At 38.1% G+C, this 26868-nt stretch overlaps 2 protein-coding genes across 4 annotated transcripts; both read left to right on the top strand.

Annotated features, from left to right (window-relative positions):
• Positions 1-1501: 1501 nt before the first annotated feature.
• crfb1 (cytokine receptor family member b1) lies at positions 1502-9351 on the top strand. The gene is made up of 8 exons (XM_026376615.1): positions 1502-1638; positions 2270-2384; positions 2590-2710; positions 5848-6002; positions 6293-6453; positions 7093-7258; positions 7701-7831; positions 8485-9351. The coding sequence occupies exons 2-8, from the start codon at positions 2336-2338 to the stop codon at positions 9277-9279; spliced, it is 1578 nt and encodes a 525-aa protein (XP_026232400.1). The 5' UTR covers positions 1502-1638; positions 2270-2335; the 3' UTR covers positions 9280-9351.
• Positions 9352-15178: 5827 nt separating this feature from the next.
• LOC113173067 (interferon alpha/beta receptor 2-like) lies at positions 15179-26368 on the top strand. Of its 3 annotated transcripts, none has more exons than XM_026376343.1 (8): positions 15179-15329; positions 15904-16053; positions 17223-17352; positions 17646-17821; positions 18160-18338; positions 18906-19056; positions 19722-19837; positions 25313-26368. In XM_026376343.1, the coding sequence occupies exons 2-8, from the start codon at positions 16005-16007 to the stop codon at positions 26003-26005; spliced, it is 1494 nt and encodes a 497-aa protein (XP_026232128.1). In that variant the 5' UTR covers positions 15179-15329; positions 15904-16004; the 3' UTR covers positions 26006-26368. The 3 variants fall into 3 exon arrangements, with proteins under 3 accessions (XP_026232128.1, XP_026232129.1, XP_026232130.1); XM_026376344.1 differs by having other exon boundaries at positions 15205-15329; positions 15918-16053; XM_026376345.1 differs by lacking the exon at positions 15179-15329 and having other exon boundaries at positions 15904-16069.
• The last annotated feature ends 500 nt before the right edge of the window (positions 26369-26868 follow it).

Consider the following 26868-nt stretch of genomic DNA (forward strand, 5'->3'; position numbering starts at 1 on the left):
AAGGGCAGATTGGATATTGGTCTATAATTTACTGAAACCCCTGAGTCCAGCGTAGGCTTTTTGAATAGGGGTTTGATTACAACAACCTTAAAAGCCTGTATTACATTACTGTTTGTAAAGATAGATTGATCTGATCTAATATGGACGTGCTGATCAAATTTAAGACATCTGAAATTAAATTAGCGGGTGGCTGTGGCCCAATAGATAGAGCAGTTGACTGCCAATCACAGGATTGGTGGTTTGATTCCCGGCTGCCACGTCACATGCCAAAGTGTCCTTGGGCAAGATACTGAACCCCAAATTGCCCCCGGTGTGTCAGGTCAGCTACATAGCCATAACCCAGCTCTGCCATCGGTGTATGAGTGTGTGTGTGCTTGTGTGTGTGAATGGGTGAATGAGATGCAGTGTAAAGCGCTTTGAGTACCAGCTACTGTAGGTAGAAAAGTGCTATATAAGTGCAGACCATTTACCATTTAATTCAGAATTATCTACAGGGAGGAAGCAGTCTAAGTACGAGTGTAGTAGTAGTTATTTATCACTGAATAATTTTCTTATAATTTTTTTATGTTTTTATCTATTTTGTATTAAAAAATAAAAATAAAGGGATTTGAGAAGATTTTCTTGTGGAAAACCTGATGCGGCCCAGCCTCACCCAGACTCTGCTCCCCGCAGCCCCCAGGTCAATTGAGTTTAAGACCCCTGCTGTAGAGTGTTTAATATTGTACATTTAAACCTCACAAAACAGCCCCAGACAGTTGCATTGTTGACTGCACTGATTGAAGAACAGGGAGATTGGGAGATGGAGTAATCTAATCTCTTCTCTTCTAGCCTCTATTGCACTGGTGGCGATCCTGGTGGCAGTATGTGGATGCTGCTGTATTCTGTGCCTTCGGGGACTAATGCAGAGCTGGATAGATGCTGCCTTAACTAAGACTATGTACCAAAAGGTCGCTGAAGAAGATGAGAACCTTGAAGATGACAACTATACTGAAACCTACATTGAATAAGTTCTAAGTCTCCTGATACTGAAGTGAATACTTCATGATGTGTATTATGAAAGTCTAATAGAGTGTTTCATGCTGATAGCACTGTAAAAGTACACAGTATCGTGATGATTTTATTGTTATTGATTTTATTTTCTTTTATTGATTTTATTTTTCTTGTTTTATTGTCCATTATTGAAAAAGGGTTAGGGTTATTATCATACACTTACTTCTATGATTTTGATAAGTTACTATTATGATTTTTATTCAGTTTCTGATATTTACTTTTCATTGTTATGTTTTCCATTGTATGTAAAAAATATTGACGTTTGAGAAGTGGAATGCAAATACTGAAGTTTTTAGTTCAACGACAGGTTCAACGACATTGTACACATCTAAAGTAAATATCACCTACTTACTTGCCTCCCATTACTGACACACGTGAAAGCTATGGAAATCGAAGATTGACGTAAGACTTATTTTGAAGTTACACAGGAAGTCGTGGTGTGTTAGTGAGTTCGAACGCCGGACGGTCAGATCAGAGTGTGCGCAGTAGTAGCGTTTAATGTCTCTCGCGAGAAACTGGTTATTTAACAATTATTTCGCTTTTGCTTCTCGGACATTGAAACAAAGATAACACAGACTGTTCATATTGGTAAGTTTCTCGGCAAGCAGCGTCCTGATAAGAGATATTTGTTCGCCTCTCTGTTTTCTTGCTGTAGCTAAAACCGCTGGGGCTTAAAAAGCCGTAGAGCTCAGTTTGGCAGTCAGGAAGTCAGTGTAACATTGGCGTTACTTTAGTAACAATACAGTTTAATGAAACGTTACTGGTCCTGGGAGCCGTTAACTGAGCAGCAACTTAAAAATAGCATCAACTTAATAATAACTTATATCTGTACTCAGTGTCAGTGGTAGTGCAAGTACGTTTGAATAAATGTCGTAACATTAATCCAGTAACGTAAAATGGGTAATCTCCGTCAAGACATGGCCCTAGGCGAATTAGTAGTTGCGCAAACGATGTCTAATAATACTATACTGTATTATTTACCTGTGCTTATTATTGCGTAATGCTTTACCTTTAGAATTAGCAAAGGGACGTTGCGTGAAATTAAAGTTTAAAATTGTAAAAATCGAGGACTATTATTTTATAATTAAAAGACAAGAAAACATATAGATAACTAAACACATTAGAATATTCCTTTTAGTTTATATCACATAAAAAAACTACAGCTAAATATGCAGTATGTGTGAGAGCCTCACACTTAAGGGATTATCTCTGTCTATAGACAGTAAGAATGCGGTGTATGGAGGGTGAGACGGACACAACACCTGCTGCTTTCTGACATGAAAGGATGAACTGTGTGTTTCCCATTCTTTATGTGACATTGCTGCTCCATTCTGGTGAGTAAAACAAATTTAGTCAGGACAGTTAGTCATGTGTTTGTTGCAAGTTGTAATATGTTAAATACCACAGATACCTTTCATCTCATCACACACCCTGCTATATTTGTGCTCATGGTGCAGTAAAGGTGTGTCTTTGTACCTTGTGCTTTTCCTGTGGCACTGTCTGAGTCACACTGCGTAATGTGTTAACCTGTTTGCACAGTGCTCGGGTCCCTTCGTGCTCCGGTCAACGTTACTGTTTGCTCTCGTAACTTCCACCATGTTCTGCGGTGGGATCCTGGGCCTGGCACCCCACCAGGGACACTGTACAATGTCTACAAGAGGTAATTTTCCTATCAGCTATCTTGGCTGTCTCTGCTCTCATCTCCTACCACACACACCCTGCCATTTAGGAGATAGGAGAGAATGTTCCATTGGACGGTATTCTGTAGTGCCCACTGGTGTGTTTACAGTGGCAAAAAAAATTATGTGAACTGTAGACTGGTACATTTCTAATGTCTTTAAAATCACTTTGTAACCCTTAAGCTCCTTTTGGCAAGGTATGGCTCACTTAAGCGTATTCTTCTTGTGTGAAGCAAACATGATTGTTGATGAAGTTTGTGTTTTTTGTCAGTTGAAGTAGCTCTAATCCACAACTTTTTTCTTAACTAATGCTTACACCTGACTCAGTTAGCTTTTTGAAGGTCATTATTCAAAGTGTTCAGTGTGTGAACAAGTGTAATTTTTCTATTCACACTGTTAGGTTTTTAAGGTTCTCAATAAAGACCTCAAAGATCAGATTTTTTTTTGTGTTATTATTTTAGTCACATTATCACTTTTGACTTAGATGAAGATCAGATCACATTTTATTACAAATGAATGTAGAAAACCATGAAATTCCAAAGGGTTCATACACGTTTTCTTGCCACTGTATTAGAAAGCCACCAGATATTCCAAGGAAGGAATTTGTGGTCACATTTTTAATAAGAAATAAATTACCTTTATATGCAAATGTAAAGGAGGGAAAGTTATGTGATTAACAGTTGAAGTATAGTTATCATTCAGGTCCTTCTACAATATTTGAAACCTTGAATAAGATTATAATTCATCACTGTTCTTCAGACAACTTGCTGAATGTGCTAGATGTTCCCAAGCAAGAAGGTTATTTTTGTGAAGTATCTCAACATTTCTAAAGAAAGCCAGAAGGCTTCTTTGAAGCTGTTGGGAAATTCCACCGCTTTCTTTTTTACTTTTTCTTAAGATAGTATTTTTACTTGTAAGAGGCAGAAATTAATAATTCAGTTCAGCTTAGCTGTGCAGTTTGCCTTTTTTGTATTAAATGGAAACAACATGATAAAACATAAAAAATAAAATCAACAAAAACCACTGTTATGGTGCCAGTTGTTTAAGTGACAAATTCTCCTTCTTGTTTCTGAAAATCATAATTAGTATATGACACTACACAACTAGACAACTAAAATATTAATTCTCTTTAGCATTATCTGTTTTGTCCTATGTAGTTAAAGATAAAGAGATGTGTTGCTGTGTATTAGTAATCAGTGAGCACTGGCTGTTGGATTTCTTGAAAATTCATCCTACATTTGTCACATCTGAAAGAGAAAATGTGTTTTCATTATTTCTCTAAATTGTCTTTTTGTTTAACTAACATAACTAAAAGAGTTGGAATAATCTATTAATATCAAGAATAGGGTGGTTACAAGTCTGGCTACTCAAAATGGTAAATTGTACGTTTACTAATAAGTAACAAATTGTCTTAAATTCAGAGTGAATAAATATTAATTGTTTTTAAGTTGAGTCAGTGCAAGAAATTCTATGCAAACTGCTGTATGATGAAGATGTTTCAAACTTGGGACAGTGGACATTGAGGCAGTGGAATCACACATGATACCAGAACCACTGTGATTGCTTATTGTTGCTTATCATTATTATTAAGATTTTGCATTTTAGTCTTTATTGGGCAGTTTGGTAAAAGAGAGGCAAACAGGAAACCTGGGGAGAGAGAGGGCATAACATGCATATGTCCCCAGCCAGATTTAAACCGATGTTGTGGTTACATGGCACACACACAAACCATTAGGCTACCAGTTTGATGCTTGCCATACTGCTGATTTTAAACTGACATCAATATCTTTGCTTAGAAAGAGGATGTTTTTATTTTTGTTGTGTATTTCTATCACAAGTATAAATTTAATTGAAGGTTGTATTAAAACATCTTAAATTGAACCTGTTTATACCTGTAGCCACCCTGTGAAAACTGATGAAAAAAAACAGTAGTCTTTCACATGGCTCTGGAAAGTGACAGTTTATTGAAGTCATTATATAGGTATTTTTAAAAAAAAAAATTCTTTTAAATTCAGCTGATTTATGAACATATCTGATTCACAGCAGTGTGAATTCACCATGCTCATTTCAGCTGCATTGTTTCTCATCAGCCTCTCAGAAGACAGGATGAAATACGACGTTCTCAGTCAGACCTTGGTCCATCTAACAATCTGTGGTTTTTCTTGAGCGCCTTCTTTGGTGGAATATCTGAGTGGAGGGTACTTTTCTTTCGTGAACAGTTGCTTTCTCTGATTGTAGCTGAGCTGTTGTGTCACAGTGCTGTTTGGTTCCCTCCGTTAGTGTGGTGCCGCACTGTGCACACGATGCAGATGTGACCACGGAAAGGCCCACTGATACTTTTAAAGGGACCAGTTATTAAAAGCAAGGCGAATGAAGTTCAATTGTTCTTGTGTTTTTCACTTCCACTTCCTCTGTTCTAAGAATCGGTGTGAGGGTTTAGCTTTCATTTCATTTTATCTGAATAAACATAAAATGCTTGTCTCTCTGTGTGTTTATGCAGAGTTGTTGGACTTTATGACTAAGGATTTTGCTGAAGTTTGCTTCATTTTCTTTGCTTGTACATTGGCCGGTTCAGGTGTGTTGTAAACAGCTGGTTCAATACAATTCAATTTTATTTGTATAATGCCAAATCACAACAGAAGTCATCTCAAATCACTTTACAGCAATAGAGTGGAGGCACCCATTCACCTCAATCTGGCCCACACAACTACTCTGGTTCTTCTACTCCCACTTCTTACAATCGGGTTCCTCCACGCCCACTTTTTTTTTTTTTTACTGCAGGGATTTATTTAAACGTATCTTCTTCCTTGTGTGATTTGGAATGTGAACAGATTTTGAAACATAACTACATTTTAATTAATGTTTTGAACAATGAGAGTGCACCCTGATAAAGGTGACCTTAATACACTGGTAAGGGATAATTTCCTTGTCTTCCACTGGTGGCTCCGTCTGGCCCAACCAGTGTATCTGCACATCTGAAACACTGGTGTACACAGTGATTGTTAGTTGTTTGTGATGTTAAACACATGTGAACTGAAAGTGTGCACGCAGAAGGCCTGCCATTTTAAGAGCACTGCAAGCATGAAATAAAATGTTTAAATTCTGTTTGTCTCTGCAGGGTGGCAAAGATAGAGCTGCTGAACTCAACAAAGAAAACATCATTAGAGCTGCTGCTCGACATAAACGAGGAGTGTTACCTGACTGTCGAAGCCTACTACAACCAGACAGTGTCAGCAAAGTCCCGCAAAGTCTTCTTCACCCCTTTCACAGACAGTATGTCCAAAGGGAAAGACTTTCATTTATTTCATTTATTGCAGACAGACTTATTCTCCCAGTGCAGTCACTGCACCAGCTAATTATTAATAATGTAATTAATGCTTGATTAGTAACAATACTGTAATTACAATAAATTTAATTATTTATTAATTATTTATTTTGTTAAAAAATGTATTCATGTAAATCTGTTGAGGTTGGTTCCAAAGGTTTGAACCTGTGAAGACCTCTTCACGTCACATCATTGTAAATAAAATGAAAATGAGAATGTGTTTTCTTCTTGTGACAAGCCATTATAGGTCCTGCAGAACTGTCACTGGTTGGATGTGGAAACTGCATCCAAATTAACATTTCACTGCCTCAGCCTGACCAGAGATCAGGGGTGGAAGATCTCCAGAAATTCTACGACCCTGAGTTCATAGTCCGGTGGAGGAAAAAAAAAGAAGCAGTGGTAAGAAATCAATTCTGTTTCTGTTCCACACTGCAAATATCTTATGATCTAATTACTCTTATGCTCATGAACTGTATTGATAAATTTGTTTACATGGCTGCCCACCCTGAGCCTGGTTCTGCTGGTTTCTTCTGTTAAAGGGGGTTTTTCCTCTCCACTCTTGCCTGGTGCTGCTCAAATGGGGTTGTTGGGTTTTCTACATAATTCTATATGTAGTAGTATTATTACTATATTCTGTAAGGTCTTACACCTTACTACAATGTAAATTTCCTTCATGACTTTTGTTGTGATTTGGTGCTAAATAAATAAACTGAATTGCACTGAACTTATTCTAAACCTGTGTGTACAGTATCTAACATATATATCTATATATATGTAATACATATAATAATAATATCACCTATGGATATTTCTGTGAGAAAACTTTCTGTGTGATCTGATCTGATCTGATCTGATCTGATCTGATCTGATCTTATCTGATCTGATCTTATCTTATCTTATCTTATCTTATCTTATCTTATCTTATCTTATCTTATCTTATCTTATCTTATCTTATCGAGTAACAGAGTGATGCGGTCACAGAAGTGTCTCAAATGGAAATCATATTGAACACGTTTTTTCTCCTTATATCACCTGCAGTCTGGTGCAAAAGAGGTCAAAACACAGAGCAAGAGTTGTACTCTTGACAACTTAGAAACACGTGAGGAGTACTGTGTACAGGTGGACACAAAGATTCGTACGAACAAAAACACACAGCCCTCCAACTGGAAATGCATCCTCACCAGTCCTGTGGAGGACCGCAGAGGTGAGCACTACTTTCAGAACTGACAGAAATGTGTTTGGATGTTATTGATGTTACTAAGATGCTGAACCAATATTTGAGGTTTGTGGGCTCTGTTGCAGATAATGTGCTGTGTTTCAAGTGCCATCTGTCGAGAGCAGTTTTGGCCATTTCATGACCAGGGCTTCCTCGTGCACTTAGATATGTGATAGGTTTCGAAAGAATTTTTATTCATTATTGGTGCATAACACCATCTGTAATGATACAAATGAAAATATGCTGCACTAATGTATTTATTTTATGTTTGTTTTTAAAATGTAATTAAATCAGATTTGGTCATTTTAGACAAAAAATAACTATTGACAACATGTTGGTCATGTTTTGTTACTTAACTCAACACAAGTACATGGCCAGAACCTTGGGTTAACATTACCAGACTGAAAGATGTATGTGTGTGTGTCTTCAGACCCTGCTGTTTTAGGTGCAGTTGCCGCTATTGTAATTGTAGTAATGGGTGTCCTGATGAGCTCCATGTTTTGCTTTTACTACACTGGATTCCTGTGTAAACTGCAGGCAACTCTGCCCAGAGCACTTATAGTAAGAAACCAATCTTTCTGTCTGTCCATGTATCCAAGTATCTCTTGTCTGTGTTGCTTAACAGGGATGTCCTGATAATTTCAGTTCCTGTATGAATTAATTAAACGGTAAGTTCAACAGTGAGCTTGAGAGGTGCTGTAGATGGACAGTATGTCTGTTAAGCCCAAGTCCAAAAGAAACATACCAGAGCCAGAGCACACCTTTTTCATTTTTATCTTCCTGAAACAATTACTCCCACCTCTCACAGGGATTAGCCAGCGTGTTTACTGTCAGTTGGAAAGTAGCTTACACATTGATTTGTTTTTTCATTCTCTTACTTTGCAAAGAAACAGTAGAAGACTATTTTGGAACAAAGAGACATGTGGTGTGATGTTAGCAAACATTACAGCTTGTGTCACTCATAACAAAGGAAACCGAATGGATAAGAAAAGGAAATTATTGATTATCAGAATATCCAGCTTTCTGTTGTTGGAACACTGTACCTTAGAGCAGCAGATGTTGTTGTTGTTGTTGTTGTTGTTTGGGTGAATAGATATATTTAACAGGGGTATATAACATGGTGCATTTGACTTGACTGATATATTACCCTTCCTCCCTATCATCTTCTCTAACTCTCTCATTTTTGTCTCCTTGTACTCTCTTTGCTGCACTAGACGGCTCTGAGCCAAGGCTACATGCTGACTCCGGAGAAAACGATCCCAGACCTGATCTCTGTCACCTCAGAGATGGAACAGAGAACACAAAATAATCCTACAACATCACCTCCTGCCACCAGGAACACTAGCTTAGAGAAGGAGCAGGAGGAGGAGGAATATGAGGAGGAAGAGGAAGGGATAAATGTCTACATGAGCAGAAATGCAGAGCTTTACTCAAGTGAATGCTCCTGCAGCGTCACTAGTATATCAGAGAACTACAAACCGGCTGCATCAGGTAACTCTGTAAGTTTGACAGAGAGGTTTTCAACTCAGGTGGAGGCACCAGCCGTTGTCTTTGTGGTTGGGGTTGTACAAAGGTGGCTGGATCACGATGACACCAGACCTGAAGGAACAACAGTTTCTTTCATTAATGAGAAGGATCAAACTGCAATCCAGGGATATATGACAGGTGAGCAGGAGGACGAGGAGATAAACAAGAAGGTGGAGGAATGTGACAGCTCCGGAAATGTCAATCTGTTCTCAGTCACACTTGCAGCACTGGCTGTAGAAGAGAAAGAGGAGGAGAATACAAGAGACTCTTTGAAACTGTCTAATTCTGATTTAGATCTACTGCCCACAGTCTCCAAACTGACTTTGAGTAACACAGACTTTCAAAAGATAGAGTCAGACAATCAGCTGACTGGGACATTAATTTGCCTCACACATGAAGACTCTGCTGAGACTGGGTATGAAAACAGACATGCACACACACAGGAGGAGGAGGAATTGTCTGGATATATGGCACACACATGATTTGTTTCTCTGATGTGTGTCACTGTAGGTGTATGATTGATGTATTTCTTATTAGTCAATAAAAAATATCTACGTGTAAAAGAAAAAGAGATTTAGTTTTGTTGTATCTGTTTAAGGTTCTCAAGTAAACAACATCAATTAATTTCTCTTGCAGCTACAACACCACTGTGGCCACCTGCATTTTGGCAGGTGTTGAAGTAATCAAATTAGTATATTTACAAATACATTTTTGTTTTAGCACAGTGCAAAAACAAAAATGTAAAACATGAAAGAAAGAAAACATTATACATTATAACTTATTCAGAAAGATGGAAGAAAGTGATAGCTTTGCTGTGTGAATAATGAAGGAGATTTCAAGTATTGTCAACAAACAGCACTCAATATTGATCTGAGGTATTCTTCTCATGTTCTGACTCTCATGGTGCTTGTTAATCTTCTTTCATCTCCTTTGATTTGTTTATTCCGTGTGTTGCCCTGTCTGACAGTGTGCTGTGTTTGAATGCCTACAAGAAGAAATGAGCAGTCGCAAGTTCTCATATTATGCATAATTTCTACCCATTCCATAATGACTAATGCACCCCACACCCTCAAAAATGCAGGTTTTCAAACAGAGTACTGATAACAAGCTATATAACTTTCTTCTTTGCATGATAGAGCTTTAACTTGCTTTTTCGGATGGTACAGATAGTGATTTATGGAAGTATTCCTGAACTCATACAGTGATAGCCATCAGAGAATCACACTGTTTTTTTAATGCAGTGCCGCCCTGAAGAACAATCGGAACTGTATAAGATGATTGATCATATATGTATATATTGATTTATACAGATAAATTCTGTATACAGTTATATTTTGTAAAATCTTAAACCTTATACTGTAAAGTGCCTTGAGATGACTTCTGTTTTGATTTTGCTTTTGCTTCTGCTTTTGACAGATTGTTGAACCTTAGTGTCCCAACTTGTTTGGCATTGGGGTTAAGTATTAATATTTATCAACATTTCTGTTTGCACTTTACAACTGATACAACCTGCCACCTCCAAACATTCTCTCATGACTCCTCAGTTATTGCATACATCACTAATGAATGGTAAAATGCTTAATGGTTTGCACTTATATAGCACTTTTTTGCTTATTGGTACTCAAATGTTTTTACATTGTTCCTCATTCACCCATTCACATTTACAAGCACACACACTGATGGCAGAGTTGCTATGCAGATGACCTGACACCCCAGGGGCAACTCTGGGTTCAGTATCTTGACTAAGCACAATTTGACATGTGACAGGAATCACACCGCAGATCTGGTGGCTGACATCAATTCAATTCAATTCAATTCAATTTTATTTGTATAGCGCCAATTTACAACAGAAGTTATCTCAAGGCACTTTACAGTGTAAGGTTTAAGACCTTACAGAAAATATTTATACAAAAAATTATAGAGAAAACCCAACAATCCCATTTGAGCAAGCTTTAGGCAACCGTGGAGAGGAAAAACTCCCTTTAGAGGAAGAAACCTCCAGCAGAACCAGGCTCATAGTGGGCGGCCATCTGCCTCGACCGGTTGGGGTGAGTGGAAAGAGAAGAGAGAAAAGAACAGCAGGCAATAAAGACAACAACAAGCATCAAGAACATTGGGCAGATGAACTGGATTCTGGAGATGTACAGCTCCAGGCCGAGGATACCTGCAGAAAAGTACAGAGAGAGGGAGACAGAGAGGAGGAAACACAACTAAAAGAGAGAGAAGACACAAAGTTAATGACATGCAATGGTGGCATTTGCATTGATACAGGAGAAAGGAGAGAGGAGAGGAGCTCAGTTTATCAGTAGAGGTCCCCCAGCAGAATAACCTATATCAGCATAACTAAGAGATGGTTCAGAGTCACCTGATCCATCTCTAACTATAAGCTTTATAAAAAAGGAAAGTTTTAAGTCTAGTCTTAAATGTAGAGACGGTGTCTGCCTCCCGAACCTGAACTGGGAGCTGGTTCCACAGGAGAGGGGCTTGGTAGCTAAAGGCTCTGCCTCCCATTCTACATTTGGAAACTCTAGGAACCACAAGTAAACCTGCAGTCTGAGAACGGAGAGTTCTGCTTGGAAGATATGGAACTATGAGTTCTTTAAGATAAGATGGAGCCTGATTATTAAGGGATTTATAAGTTAGGAGAAGAATTTTAAATTCAATTCTGGATTTAACAGGGAGCCAATGGAGAGAAGTTAACGTTGGAGAAATATGATCTCTCTTGCTAATTCCAGTCAGAACTCTGGCTGCAGCATTTTGGATTAACTGGAGGCTCTTTAATGAGTTATTGGGACATCCCATTAATAAGGAATTACAATAGTCCAGTCTGGAAGTAACAAATGCATGGACTAGTTTTTCAGCCTCACTTTGGGACAGGATGCTCCTAATTTTAGCAATGTTTCTTAGGTGAAAAAAGGCAGTTCTAGAGATTTCTTTGATGTATGAAGTGAAGGAGATATCTTGATCAAAGATAACTCCGAGGTTTCTTACAGTATTACTTGAGGCCAGAACTAAGTCATCAATGGTGAGAATGTGTTTAGACATAGTGTCTCTGAGATTTTTAGGCCCAAACAGTATAACCTCTGTCTTGTCCGGATTTAGGAGAAGGAAATTGGAGGACATCCAGGTCTTTATGTCCTTTAAGCATTCCTGAAGTTTGACTAATTGATTAGTTTCTCCAGGATTCATAGATAAATATAGCTGGGTATCATCTGCATAACAATGGAAATTTATAGAGTGTTTCCTAATAATATTGCCTAAAGGGGACATATATAAAGTGAAAAGAATCGGTCCAAGCACAGATCCCTGTGGAACTCCATAGCTGACTTTGCTGTGCATGGAAGACTCATCATTAACGTGTACAAACTGAAATCTATCCGATAGATACGATTTAAACCACTCTAGTGCTGTTCCTTTGATTCCAATGACATGTTCCAGTCTGTGTAATAAAATGTTGTGATCTATAGTGTCGAATGCAGCACTAAGATCTAACATGACGAGTATAGAGAGTAGTCCATTGTCTGATGCTAGTAGAAGATCATTAGTGACCTTTACCAGTGCTGTTTCTGTACTATGATGTACTCTAAATCCTGACTGGAAATCTTCATACAAGTTATTGCTACGCAGGTGCTCGTACAATTGCTTAGAAACTATCTTTTCAAGGATTTTAGAGATAAAGGGCAGATTGGATATTGGTCTATAATTCGCTAAGACCCCTGAGTCCAGAGTAGGCTTTTTGAGTAGGGGCTTGACTACAGCAACCTTAAAAGCCTGTGGTACGTAGCCTATTTGTAAAGACAGATTGATCTGATCTAATATGGACGCGCTGATCAAAGGTAAGACATCCTTGAGGAGTCTAGTCGGGATGGGATCTAAGAGACATGTTGATGGTTTAGAGGAATTAATTACTGAAATTAATTCAGAATGATCTACGGGGAGGAAGCAGTCTAAGTACGAGCGTGGATCTAGAGTTGTTGTACAATCCATGCTATATGCAGGGATGATCTGATCAATTTTTTCTCTAATAGTTATGATTTTATTTGTAAAGAAATTCATGAAGTCATTGCTGCTGAGAGTTGAGGGAATACTAGGGTCAACCGAGCTATGACTCTTTGTCAGCCTGGCTACAGTGCTGAAAAGAAACCTAGGGTTGTTCTTATTTGCCTCTATTAATGAGGAGTAATATGAAGTTCTAGCTTTACGCAGGGCTTTTTTATATATTATTAAACTATCTTTCCAGGCTAGGCAATATTCATCTAAATTGGTGGAACACCACCTCCTTTCCAACTTACGTGATTTCTGCTTTAAGCTACGGATTTGTGAATTGTACCATGGAACTAACTTCCTCTGACTCACTAGTTTCTTTTTCAGAGGAGCAACAGTATCAAGTATTGTTCCAAGTGAAGCACCAGTACTATTAACAAGATAGTCCACTTGTGCTGGAGTAACATTGAAATAACTGCCTTCCTCTGTGTTGGTACATGGCTCTGAAATAAAAGATGGAATCAGTTCCTTAAATTTGTCAACAGCATTTTCACATAAACATCTACTGTAGTGAATCTTATCTGTAGGTTTAGTAAAGTCTTGTACTGTAAATTCAAATGTAATTAAGAAATGGTCAGATAAAAGAGGGTTTTGGGGAAAAACTATTAACTGATCAACTTCCACACCGTATGTCAGAATAAGATCAAGGGTGTGATTGAAACAGTGAGTGGGTTTATTTACATTTTGGGTAAAACCAATGGAGTCTAATAGTGAATTAAATGCAGAGTTGAGGCAGTTATCATCAACATCTACATGGATATTAAAGTCACCCACTATAATGACTTTATCTGCACTAAGAACTAAATCAGATAGAAACTCTGAGAATTCAGTTAAAAACTCATAGTAAGGGACAGGAGGACGGTACACAATAACAAACAGGACTGGTTTTTGATTTTTCCAGTTAGGATCAGAGAGGCTAAGAGTGAGGCTCTCAAATGAATTAAAACTATGTTTAGGTCTGGGGTTGATTAACAAACTTGAGTGGAAGATTGCTGCTACTCCTCCACCCCGACCTGCGCTTCTAGGAACATGATAATTAACATGACTTGAGGGGGTCGACTCATTCAGAGAGACATATTCATCCTGCTGCAGCCAGGTTTCAGTAAGACAGAATAAGTCTATTTGATGGTCAATTATCAAATCATTTACTAACAGGGATTTAGACGAGAGAGATCTGATATTTAAAAGTCCACATTTGATTGTTTTCTTGTTATTTTGTTCTAAGAGAGGAGTCGTCTTTATTTTTATTAGGTTTTTATGAATAACTCCTCTTGTGTTAGTTTTAGATATAAATAATTTAGGTACTCGGGGAGAAGACATCAGGAAGATGGCAGTACCACTCGCCATCCTGGGAGAAGATGTAGAGATGATGGACTTATATAAACATCTTAGAGGCCACACCAACAACAGCCTGTGGTATACAAGAACAGGACGGAGTGGACAAAGCTTTGTTCCTTTGATGTTTGCAACAAGCTACTGAAGATGTTCTATTAGTCTATAGTGACTAGTGCTCTGTTCTTTGCCGTTGTGTGCTGGGGAAGTGGCATCAAGGCTGGTGAGTCCAATAGTTGAACAACCTGATCAGCAATGCAAAATCTTTACTTGCAATTGAACTTGGAATACAACTCAATATTACTATTATTATTACTATTAATTAATTATTAATGTTTAAATATAGTCTTTAATATTCATATTTACCTTGTTTACATGGAAATGCAGACTGCCATAGTTCTACTTCACACTATCTAACATCCTGGTTTGAGTCTGTAGTATATTCACTGCAGAACAATTTAGGTGAATGTCCATAATACAAACAATTCGTTTTTCACTGGGAGGCCACAATCCATTCATTTTTATACAGTATACCAACTATATAAATGCTATAGTTCACTACTCTGCCTTGTAAGAACTGGAAACGGTTCACACGGCTGTCGCCAAAAGCTCTCGCCGTATTACGTCACTTAACTGAATCACGTGATTTCCTATCAAGGGATTCGTAGGGTGGTGCCTTCATGAAGCTCTGGACAATTTGCAATTTGTTTACAGTTAAATTGAATGGTAGTTGTTTATGAGACACCCCCCCCCCCCCCCCGAAAAAGAAATTATTTATATGTTTGTGTATGTTTTTTAACCTGCTTGGTCTTGTCTGTATGTTGCATATTGTCAATGTGTAACTATATAAAAAGGCAACACTAGATTGATCAGCTTTGGGGGAAAACTACTCTTTACCCTTTACCACCGAATCTTTCTATTCATGCAAACTATGGTTGAAAAGGTATCAGTGTTGCTATTTTGTCGTTATTTCTTAAGTGTTTATTCAGCGTGCACACTAGGCACACTGCGCTGTCAGTTTAGGAAGGTTATTTCACTAGATGTCCACAAAGGCGGCAAGACAAGCGGCGGCTGGTATGGTAACCTGTGTCCACGCTGTGGTTTGCAGCTGAGATTGTTTGCTGTTACTGACATTAATGGATAAACATGAAGACAGGTACGATACGTTACAGTTTGTTGCTTTTGACTCATTATAAAAGCTTTATTAATTCCTAACGTTGCTCCATTATATGTCGGTAACGTTACATACATCTCCGGTGATTGGATTTCTTAACAAAAAGACGATTAACTTGTCGTTTTTAAGCAAATGAACGATATAACGTTAGCTCACGTACTAGTTTTATGTGTCTCTAGCAGACGAAATAACGTTACCGGGAGAGGGAAGTAAACTAATATTCAAACCGGATATGGAGACAGAGTGAAACCATTTTTGTTCTTACAGAATAAAAGTTAACGTTTTATTAACGTTTCATGGTATTATTTAGCTTCCATACAACGTTGGGTACCAGCGTTGCAGGCCGTGGATAACGTTAGGTCTAACGTTAACGTAGCTAACTGTTACTTAAAGGGAGTTAGCGTTAACTGGTATTTAAGTAGTTTAAGTAGTTTCCCACTACACACTCCTCATTTATTCATTCATCGTGGCAGATACTTTTGTCTCAACCGGGTTTTAATATTTAACTATTCGACATATATGTTAAATGTGTTAATCAAAGTCCATATAATTTCAGTTTTGTTCTGACAGAAAGTGATGATTTGAAAAGTGAAAGCAGCAGAGTACAGAGAGGCGTGGTGGCTTGAGCACCGCACCTTCAGAGATGTTCTCGCTGTCATGACTGCTCTCATTTGGTTGCTCACATGGCTGCCACAGGTCCTGCCAGGTGAGTACCCAGTCAGGTAATGTTAATGACACCCTCACCAGGCTACACCACATCACAGTTACACCTGCAGTTGCCCCTCCTGAGGACAACACAATTTGTTATGTTTTAAGTAAATATTTGACTGCTAACATGCTGACATGTTAATGACACATAATGTTCAGTTTAAATAAGTGATATTTTCTTCCAGAGAGTCTTGGTCAGCATGACAGTCTTGTTACATAAGTGATTACATATTCAAAAATGTCTCAAGCCACCCAGTTTACCGAAAGTGGGTTTTAAACGGGTAACACTAGAGTGATAGTAAATGGTCTGCACTTATATAGCGCTTTTCTATGTAGCTAGTAGTTAAAGTGCTTTTACACAGTGTAAAAGCGCTTTTAGTACATCATTCACCTATTCACACACACAAGCACACACATACTCACACCAATGGCGGGGCTGCCATGCGGCTGACCTGACTCACCATGGGCAACTTGAGCTTCAGTATCTTGCCCAAGGACACTTCTACATGTGACAGGAGGAGCCAGGAATCAAACTGTTGGACGACTGCTCTACCTTCTCATACAGTCCTGACAGCACTTGGAGAAAAACATGTCACTTCTGTGTCAAAGCAAAACTCTGTAATCAAAACATAACAGTCCTTTTTCAAAGTTCAATTTTTGTTTCTAAATGATCCACCCATTCACAACTGCAGCAACAACACAGTAACATGCTTTTTACAAAACACTGTTGTATTTACCACTTTTTTTTTTCTTTTTTACCTCATACATGTTTCTGTGAAAGATTATTCCAGTACAGTAGATCTACTCACTTCAACTACTACTTCAATGAACATAAAAATAGAAATAACTTTATTTATTTTTTTATTTAATTTTGGTGGTTTTTGCCATTGACAAATAGAGCTCTGTTTGTTGAGAGTGGTCTCTGGTAATTTTCCTGCCTGACTCCAACACAGACATCATTTGATGCAATATGTCAGATTTGTGCAGCTCTCTCTGGATTACAAAAGGCTATACAGTTGTGTTTCTCAAGTACAACTTTCTCAACTACATACTAACTTTGGCTTAATACAATTAGTAGTGTCCAAACACTCATGGTAATGTCTTAAGACAAACATGTAAAATACCATACATACATTTTTAATAATGTCCTGGGTGTTTGTATACCAGCTATGAGTGAACTGCCCCAGCCTGTCAACCTTACCCTGACCTCAAAACACTTCCATACTGAGTTGAAATGGGAGCCTGGACCAGGGACGCCAAGAGGAGTCTGCTACAACATCACCTTTAACACAGATAGGTGTGTTTCATCATTGTTTGTCTTGTTATTTGTATCAATTTTATACCAACAATGTTCCAGGGAAATTCTATATAATCAGCATTATAACTAAGATTAGCCATTCATCGCTAATTTCTGTTATATCAACCATGTGCGTAATAATAAAAATATATATTCTAGAGGTAGTGAAAGGCTTTTAAAGTGACTGTGACTTTAGCACTTTGCTTTGATGCACAGGATTACCAACAAAACGTGTTGGTTATTTTGGTCACCTGTAAAAAGTCTGTTTCTTTCCCTTCTATCTGGTTGTAAAGGGAAGTATCCTGGAGGCCAGTACCAGGGTGTCAGCTTGTCCAGTATCCACTGGTTTGCAACCTGACAAAAGTCTTCTCTGACCCAAACAAGACCTACTTATCACAGGTTATCACACTGCTGGGAACACAGAAATCACAACCTGCCAGCTATTCAGGATTTAAACTAATTAGAGACAGTAAGTAGAACCGTAGTAAAAGGATTAACCAGTCTGTGTCTAGTAAAAGTCTGTTTCTACTTCACTGTAGCAGAAAATCATTAATGAAGTTATCATCTGTAATTTCCTTTTTCTGTCTCTCTATTATATGTGTCTTAATGGTGCATATTTTGCAGATAATTTACTGCTTTGAGTTGTCAAAAATACATATCTCAAAACCTGGATAAATCTGACCAAAAGTATCTGTGTTAACTTTAGCTCAGGACACCTCTGTTATAGTGTTTACCACTAAGGAACGCTGTCTTGTGATGGGAAGTTTAGTATAACTGAAGTCCATCTTTTGTTTTTCTGTTTTCCAGGTCAACTGGACCTCCCGCTGCTAACTGTGACACCATGTGACATGAGTCTGTGCGTGGAACTTCAGCTTCCCATGTTATATAAGTTAGATATGTCCCAACATTATAGGGACATATATAACAGCAGTCTTACATATAAACTTAGGATTGATAGCAACAATGCAGAAGTACAGTTCCAAGAAGTAAGTGTTTGGTTTTCAATTCTTTGGTTTTCTTCATAAATTGGTCATGAAATGTGATCTGATTTTCACCAAAGTCACAAATTTGTGAAAGTCACACTGTATTTGTCTGTTAGAAAGATGTTACAAATAGTTTACTTAGTTTTTTTTGCAACTGATCAGGTACTCGTAAAAATGCAATAGGCTGTGTTGATGTGATGTTGCTGCAAGCCCAGCTGAAAAAATGCCATCTGACAGTCAAGTTTTTGTCTGCAGGTTGTTTAATAACACTTTGCATTAGTATGATTACTCTGTGTCCAGATCATGTTGTTTTTATTAGTTGATGACAAATAAACACTTTATCATAGTTTTCATTTTCAAAGAATAGTTTTTATCATCTTTTAGTCTCATGAAGAATTTGTGAACAGATCAGGAGTGTGTCATGTTTAAAATTGTGAACATAATGAATCCAGTACCCACACCCACACCCTAATACATTCATTATGACAGCTGTGGTTTGATTTATGGGAGAAATTCTGTGTTTATCTCATACCAATCTAACATCGGTTTATGGTTTCTCTGCATTTTAAGGACATCAGGTATCTACAAAAATTCATTGTGACGCCTGTGGTCCCTGGCAGGTTGTATTGTGTCTCAGTATGCTTCTTGGACAGGCTTCTGCCCAAACTGTCCAACTACAGTCAGCCTGTATGTGCTTTCATCCCTGGCATCTTTTATGCAGGTACAGGTCATTCCTTACACTGTTAAGTAACCCTGACTTTTTTCTGCTGTTTTTATCATTGTCAGTGGAGAGCAGGCTCTTTGCTGCAACATAAGTAATGTTCTCTTTATCATTATCCAAAACTGTGAATATACACAAGGCTTATGAAATGAAACTGATTTTATGTAGAGTTAGTTTTGCAGTGCGATGTAAAATGAGTTAGAGAGAGCGCAGAGGGAACATCAGTATCTAGAAAAAGCAGTAAAATATTGAAAAGATCAGAGAAGGAAAACCAGCCTCATACACAAGGGGGAAAAAAGGCAAACAGAATTGAGCCAGAAAATATGACATACAAGCTTTTAAAAAATTTAATGCTGCACTGATTTGAAATTTTAAACTCTGCGTACTCCTGTGAATTCCAAGTCATTTGTTGCACTGTAAAAGGTGAAAAAGCAACTAGTTTATGCTTATTTATGTTTTTAGATAGGGTGTATGTAGGTTTTTAGGATTGATGTTAAAGCATATCCTTTTGTGGATATCTGTTCATAAAATAGCGTGCAACTAAAGTAATCTCTTGTGCATGATATATTATTATATAATATTGCTTGGGTACCTTGTCATGGTCCTGGCTTATGTCCAGTGTCTGTGTAAATTGTATATCTCTTGACCACCTCTCCTCTTTGCAGACCCATGGATCTCTGCTGGGTTGTGTGTGTTGGTGATTTTTGGTGTGGTTGTCGTGGCCTTCCTTTTCAGTACTGGTTCCATCTGTCTGAGTAAAAGGCCACTGCCACTAGTTTTGGTAAGTCAAGTTTCATTCATTTTTAGTGTAGTGTAGTGGGTGGGAGTGACGTAGTACCAGTTTTAATGGCAGCAGGTATTGGTGATTAAAAAAAAAAAAAAAAAATCAGTAAGTATTTTTTGAAAATAAGAAATGAGTCATTAAATTACTGGAAAATGATGGCCACATTTCTGGCAAAACATTAATAGCAGAAGATTTCCATAGAGATGTCTTTTTACTGACTTCATCGTGGCCTTAAAAGCGCAACATGAAAATAATTTCACATTTTTCCAGATAAACTAAATGCATTCATAGTGGACTAAAAGTAGAGTTGCGGAAAGACAAAGCTGTGTTATTAGAAATGTGATATTTTAGTAGATATTTCGTTGAGATGTGACCACAGAGTGTTAGCCATAATACTCACATAATGGACACATTGAATGTTCTGTAATGACAACTAGTACTCCTCCTTTTGCCTGATGATTCAATGATTCATTGTGACAAAATATGCAAAAAATCAGGGGGCAACAGGCATTATAATACATATTTAGAATATATTTGTGTGAGGTTACACTGCTACAGTTTTTGAGAAACAGTTTTTCTGTCCTCACCTTAAATCTTAGTTTAACATGTAGGAGATGGCATAGCTAGTTTGGATTCCAGTCGACCTGAAGTCTCCAACACACACACATCTATTGTATAAAAAAAAACATTTTAGTACAATTCCTGCAGAATCAAAAATTACAAGGCCTCTGATGATTGAATTGTCTGAGAAAACATGGAATTGCTTTTGTTCAGAGTGGTACGGTGGTATAGTAGTCAGCAATGCCGCCTCACACAATTCTTCTCTTGTCTGCATGGATTCTCCCAGGTATTCCAGCTTTTTCCCACTGTCCAAAGACATGTATGTCTTAGGTTAATTGTTGACTGTAAGTTGCCCATGAGTGTAAATGTTTGTCTGTCTCTATGATCAAATCTATCTTAAGAATATTGTTTCTTTCTTTACTAAACAATAGATGGTTAATTTGTGGTTTTACTGCAAGAACCTCATACTGAGCTTTTTCTGAGTAAAGTAACAGGAAAGAACAGCAGATGAAAACATACTTAAACAAAACACACACGTTTATTATAGCTGAAGTGAAATGTTTCATGCTTGTGGTTGATGTGTGGTATAGGAAGAAAGATGTACAAAGGCAGAGAGTTGCAGGCAGTCCCGGTGTTTGTTCTGCAACAGGATGGCTGATGAGCTTAGTTCCAGTAGATAAGGTTTCACTGAGCTGTCAGTGGTGCTGTTGAGGTTAGATGATGAAAAAAATGAGTCAAAGTATAACAGAAGGGGGCAATTTTCTCGGTCTTTAAATATTGCTGATATGTTTTATCTCTATCCTTTCTTTTTTGTTGTTGTTGTTTTTTGTCAGTGTCTGTCAGGACCAACTAGCTGCCTAAAATGTGAATAAGCGTTTAAAAAAAAAAAAATCACTGTTCAGTTAGGGAATGATTTTGACAATAATATTAATGATATGTTTTATTTTTTTATTTTACAGCAACATTATGTGTGCGACAATTAAATCAAGCATTAACTTCACAAATTGTTTGGCTACAATATGTTAATTTTGTCTTGAACACAAACACATGGTTGTTTTTGTTAGTTAGGAGAAGTTCGGCTGCCATGTCACATGCCAAAGTGTCCTTGGGCAAGATACTGAACCCCAAGTTGCCCCCGGTGAGTCAGGTCAGCTGCATAGCAGCTCTGCCATCGGTGTGTGAGTGTGTGTGTGCGAATGGGTAAATGACATGCAGTGTAAAGCGCTTTGAGTACCAGCTAGGTAGAAAAGCGCTATATAAGTGCAGACCATTTACCATTTACCATTCATCTAAATCTTGGGGCTCTACCCAAATGTAATAGACTTGATTTTAGGGTCTATTTGCATGTAGTGACTAGCATTATGACATGAAGCAAGCAGCGTATTTTATTGTTTTGATTTATTGTTAAGCTGATTGTTAAGCTGATTCAAAAGTGTCCATTACAAAGTCGGATTTTATGGATCACCTTGAAAGCAGGATTATATAAAATTCATGTTAGCATTTGCTTTATTTTATTAAGGCGTGCTGTGATAAAATAACTGTTGTGGATGTGGGCGTTGCTTACAGTTAACCTTTTGTTATTTGGTGTTTGTCTAATGCAAGGGGGATTTGAACCTGCTTTAAATGACATGGATTCTGTTTCATGTTCCATTATTAATTGCCTAAAGTCAGCTAGGCTGACAGAGAGATGTAGAGGGGGATTTCCACACATACAAGACTTGCGTGTTGCCAATCAATTAAATGTGAACAATGGAGGGTACATGAGGCTATTGGTTGCTCACCATGAGTTTATTTTCCACAACAGTGTCACTCACGCAGTCTTTGTGAAATCTCCCTTCGTTTAATATGATTCAGCAACATTTTCACTGTTGGGAAAGACTTGGCTTGATAATACAGACAAAACCCCAAAGAAGTCAGAACAGCTATGTACATGTGAACAAGGTTCTCAGCGTTCCCCTAGGTTTTCATAGAACAAAGGCGCTGCCTGTGAGAGGGAGTTGTTGACTGCGTATAGTATACAGCCTAAAAAACAATCACAAAAGCAAATGATAGGTTTTCATTTCCCAGTTTCTGTGGTGCAGCTTTTCTAAGAATCTGTGCTGGATATTTGTTTTTTATTTTTGTCCTAAGTCAATAACAGTTTTAAGCTTCTACAGAAAGGAGTTGTGAGCTGTGATATCTGTCCAAGGCAAATGCAGACTGTTGCAGTCCCTTAATGGGGTTTGCAAGTATTACTTATCGGCCATCTGCACATGTTCACGCTAAAATTTACATGCAGCACAAAAAACTATGGAAAAAAATAGGTAAATGGTCTGCACTTATACAGTATAAGGTTTTTCTACCTAACCGGCGCTCAAAGTGCTTTACACTGCTTCTCATTCTCTCATTCACCCATTCACACACACACACACACCAATTGCAGAGCCTCTATGCAGCTGATCTGACTTACCAGGGGCAACTTAGGATTCAGTATCTTGCCCAAGGACACTTTGGCATATGAAATGGGAGCTGGGAATTGAACCACCGATCCTATGATTGGTAGACAACTGCTCTACCTATTGAGCCACAGCCAACCTCTTCAAGTCAATAATTTTATAAGGCTAATTGATGATAAGAAAACCCTTGTGTGTAATTGTGTTGCTCAGCTAAGAACAGTTGTACTAATTAAGCAAGTTTAGTTCTGTATCTGAACAGCAGTGTTTGTTTACAGGTTAAAAAAATGGCCAGAAAGGAGGACATCAGCAGTTGTTTGTTTACAGGTTTAAAATGGCCAGAAAGGAGGAACTTTCATTAGATACCCGTCAGTCTATCGTTGTTGTTGAAGGCTACTCAATGCTAGAAATTGTGAGGAAACTTAAAATTTCTTATATAAACAGGCTCTAACAGGGACAGAAAAATGAGTGGGAGGTCTTGATGCACAACTGTGCAAGAAGACAACTATCTGAGAGTGTGTATTTTAAGACAAAGATGCCTCACAGGTACTCAACTGGCAGCTGCACTAAATGGTACACATCAAGCACCAGTGTCAGCATCAGTGATGAGGAGACTTCAGGATGCTGGACTTCATGGCAGAATTGCCAAGAAAAAGCTGTGTCTCAGACTGGCCAATAAAAGCAAAAGAGCACAGATATGTAGATAGATATGTGCACTGTAAGACTCGATACAGGTGTTGTTTCTACAGATGAGTCCAAGTTTGAGGTCTTCAGATCAAACAGAAGATTTGTGAGATGCAGAAAAAATAAAGGTTCTAGAACAGTGCTCAATACCTTTAGTCAAGCATGGTGGAGGCAGCGTGATGGTCTGGGGGTGATTTGGCGGTAGTAAAATAGGAGATTCGTACAGAGTGGAAGGGACCTTGAGAAAGGAAAGCTATCAATCATTATTTCTAACTAAAATGGCAGCATGTCCTGTTCTTTTGCTATATTTCCTATTCAGACTAATTTTATGTTTGTTTTCTTGGAAAACAATAAAATAAGTAAGTGATCCCAAACATTTGAGTGGTAGTGTATGCAAATAGGAGAACACACATTTTACTAGAACCTCCGTGATAAACGCATAATTAAATTAACTACTAACTAAACAGTTCAGTCAGAGAGACGATGTTCAAAGCAAATTGCTGTGTGAAGTAGATAGGAGAAATTCTTGTAGTGCTTAGGAAGTTATGTCTTCAACAGCTTTTTGGTTAGTAAAAGCAGCTGCTGAGTAAGCAGAGAAAGTTTTCGCTCACCCATCCAAATAATCGGAATCAGGTGTTCCGATCACTTCCATGACCACAAGTATATAAAATGAAGCACCTAGGCATGCAGACTAGTACCTTTCTATTGTGAAATGTGACTATTACGTTTTTCATAAATTCTCATAATTTCTCACTCATATACTCGGAATTTCCACTCAGTCGTCGATTTACTCCCAGATTCAATTCAATTCAGTTTTATTTGTATAGCGCCAATTCACAACAGAAGTTATCTCAAGGCACTTTACAGTGTAAATCCCATTTAAGCAAGCTTTAGGCAACAGTGTAGCGGAAAAACTCCCTTTAGAGGAAGAAACCTCCAGCAGAACCAGGCTCATAGTGGGCGGCCATCTGCCTTGACAGGTTGGGGTGAGTGGAGAGAGAAGAGAGAAAAGAACAGCAGGCAATAAGACAACAACAAGCAGCAAGAACATTGGGCAGGTCAACTGGATTCTGGAGATGTACAGCTCCAGGCTGAGGATACCTGCAGAAAAGTACAGAGAGGAGAAAACACAACTAAAAGAGAGAGAAGACACAAAGTTAATGACATGCAATGGTGGCATTTGCATTGACATAGAAGAAAGGAGAAAAGAGAGGAGCTCAGTTTGTCAGTAGAGTCTGAGAATGTAGAGTTCTGCTTCAAAGATATGGAACTATGAGTTCTTTGAGATAAGATGGAGCCTGATTATTAAGGGATTTTAAAGAATTTTAAATTCAAGATTCCTTTGGGGACAGTCGCTGAAGATCAGATTAGACATTACAAACCTTCTAGAGCTGTTGTTTGTACACACATATCTAAATCAAAGATAATGTATTCATCATCTACTATAATAAATAATTTAAACTGTTTGTGGTTCCATTAATTGTCTGCTTTTCTTTGTCTTATTTAAAAGCAAACAGAATATTCTTGGATTTTGGTTTCACTGATTTGTGTTTCTCACTTTTTTATGTGTGGTAAATCCAAACAAATAATCATTTAAATAATTCAAAAAACTATACACACAACTGTGTGTCTTGTATCTCTGTTATAACTGGTATTATTTCTTAAGTATCTGTAGAGATTTTAGATGTGTAGTTACAGGGACAAAGAATCTGCTGTTTAATATCTATCATTTAAACACCAATAAACTGGATGGCTGTCTTTCAGATCTTTTTTTCTGTCTCTCTCTCTCTCTCAGACATCTGTCCTTCACATAGGAGGAGGTCTGGTCAACACAGCCAGCAGCATGTCTTTGTCCTCCATCATGACTGTTAAAGCGACACTGCCCTCTTCAGGTAAAAGGAGACACAAACGAATGACATCAGAAGAGAGCGATGAGGAAAGTGAAACGGAGAGCACCAGAGGAGAATATAAACTGTGGGTGGGAGCTAACCTGTCCTCCTCATCATCATCATCGTCACCTTGTTTATCTGCTCCTGTGTGTCCCAAGCCTGAACCTAAGCATCTCCTCTCCCCAACCCAAACATTAAACTCAGCAGAGACACATTCCTTTTCTGCACTGAGCACACACACAAATGCAGACAGAGGTACTGTGGGAACAACTGAGCCAGATGAGGAGGAGAAGGAGGTGCTGAAAGAGGGGGGCAGCCAGGATGTGAATCTCCTCACATTAACCTTCGGCAGGCATAGGGAGGAGGGGGAAGAGCAGGAATCACATCTGGATGTTGCAAACTTTGAGCTAGAGACTCCCTTTGTCATAGAGGAATGCAACATCACTTCAGTTCAACCTTCACAACCTGGGGAAGGCAGGGAAGTTACCATAGAAACAGTGTCCTGCTCTGTGGATGAGGAGGAGGGAGAAGAAGAAGAAGAAGAAGGCTCTGAATATATGGGTCGTTCATTCACAGCAGTTTTACAGAGGTCGTTATAGTCATACTGGGACTACTTGCTTATCTGGCTTGTGTGAAACCAATCGTTCTCAACTTTGACATTTCACACACAAAAAAAAAAAAAATTCAATAGTCCTGTAATAAAATGTCTTCAGTATGCGCTCCACACCTCTTTTGAACACTGCTTTCAACACAATTTGTCTACATTTAGATTTATTTATTTTATTTGAACTTCTAACTAAAAGTTCAGTAGCTTTACCCTATTCTACACACATTCCTTCAGTAGTGTCGTCATTATCATCATTAACTAACCAACTTTACATTCACAATCGCACACAAACAAACCTCAACTTTATTAGTTCAGACTTGAAAAGGAAAGCAATCCTTCAATAAAAAAAAAAAAATGTAGTAAAGGTCGGCTTTACTACTATACTAACACAGAATTTAATAGTGTAAGAAGCAGTTTCTGGACTCTATAAACACACAATCAAGTTAATCTTTTTTCACATTCACCGAGATATTTTACTTTGTTTTCAGGTGTGTGTCTCAGGTGTTTCTGGGAGCAGAATCTATGATAACAAGGAACAATGTTGCATTTAGCTGTTGCGTGATACGAAGGTATTCCATGAGCATGTCATCTCCACAAACACCATTAATGTTTGTTAATAAGTTTATCTTAACGAATTAGCATTTTAAGTCATCTCTCTCTCGCTCTTTTTCTCTCTTTCTCTCTCTTGCTCTCCCTCTCTCTCTCCCCCCCTCGCTCTCCCTCCCTCCCTCCCACTCTCTCTCTCGCTCACACTCGCACACTGGCATGCTCTCTCTCATATATATTACTGTATATTGCACATCTAAACCATCAACTGCACATTCCTTATTATGTTGGACATGTGGATTAGTGAAT

This window comes from Anabas testudineus, chromosome 21 (genome assembly GCF_900324465.2).
Source record: "Anabas testudineus chromosome 21, fAnaTes1.2, whole genome shotgun sequence".
Taxonomy (NCBI): Eukaryota; Metazoa; Chordata; class Actinopteri; order Anabantiformes; family Anabantidae; genus Anabas; species Anabas testudineus.

Excerpts from the sequence above, each read along its gene's own strand:
- LOC113173067 (XM_026376343.1), top strand. The coding sequence starts at position 16,005 with ATGACTGCTCTCATTTGGTTGCTCACATGGCTGCCACAGGTCCTGCCA. Across the intron at positions 19,057-19,721 it reads CCCTGGCATCTTTTATGCAG|ACCCATGGATCTCTGCTGGG; the intron begins GTACAGGTCATT and ends TCCTCTTTGCAG. Across the intron at positions 19,838-25,312 it reads GGCCACTGCCACTAGTTTTG|ACATCTGTCCTTCACATAGG; the intron begins GTAAGTCAAGTT and ends TCTCTCTCTCAG.
- crfb1 (XM_026376615.1), top strand. The coding sequence starts at position 2,336 with ATGAACTGTGTGTTTCCCATTCTTTATGTGACATTGCTGCTCCATTCT. Across the intron at positions 6,003-6,292 it reads CTTCACCCCTTTCACAGACA|CCATTATAGGTCCTGCAGAA; the intron begins GTATGTCCAAAG and ends TCTTGTGACAAG. Across the intron at positions 7,259-7,700 it reads TCCTGTGGAGGACCGCAGAG|ACCCTGCTGTTTTAGGTGCA; the intron begins GTGAGCACTACT and ends GTGTGTCTTCAG.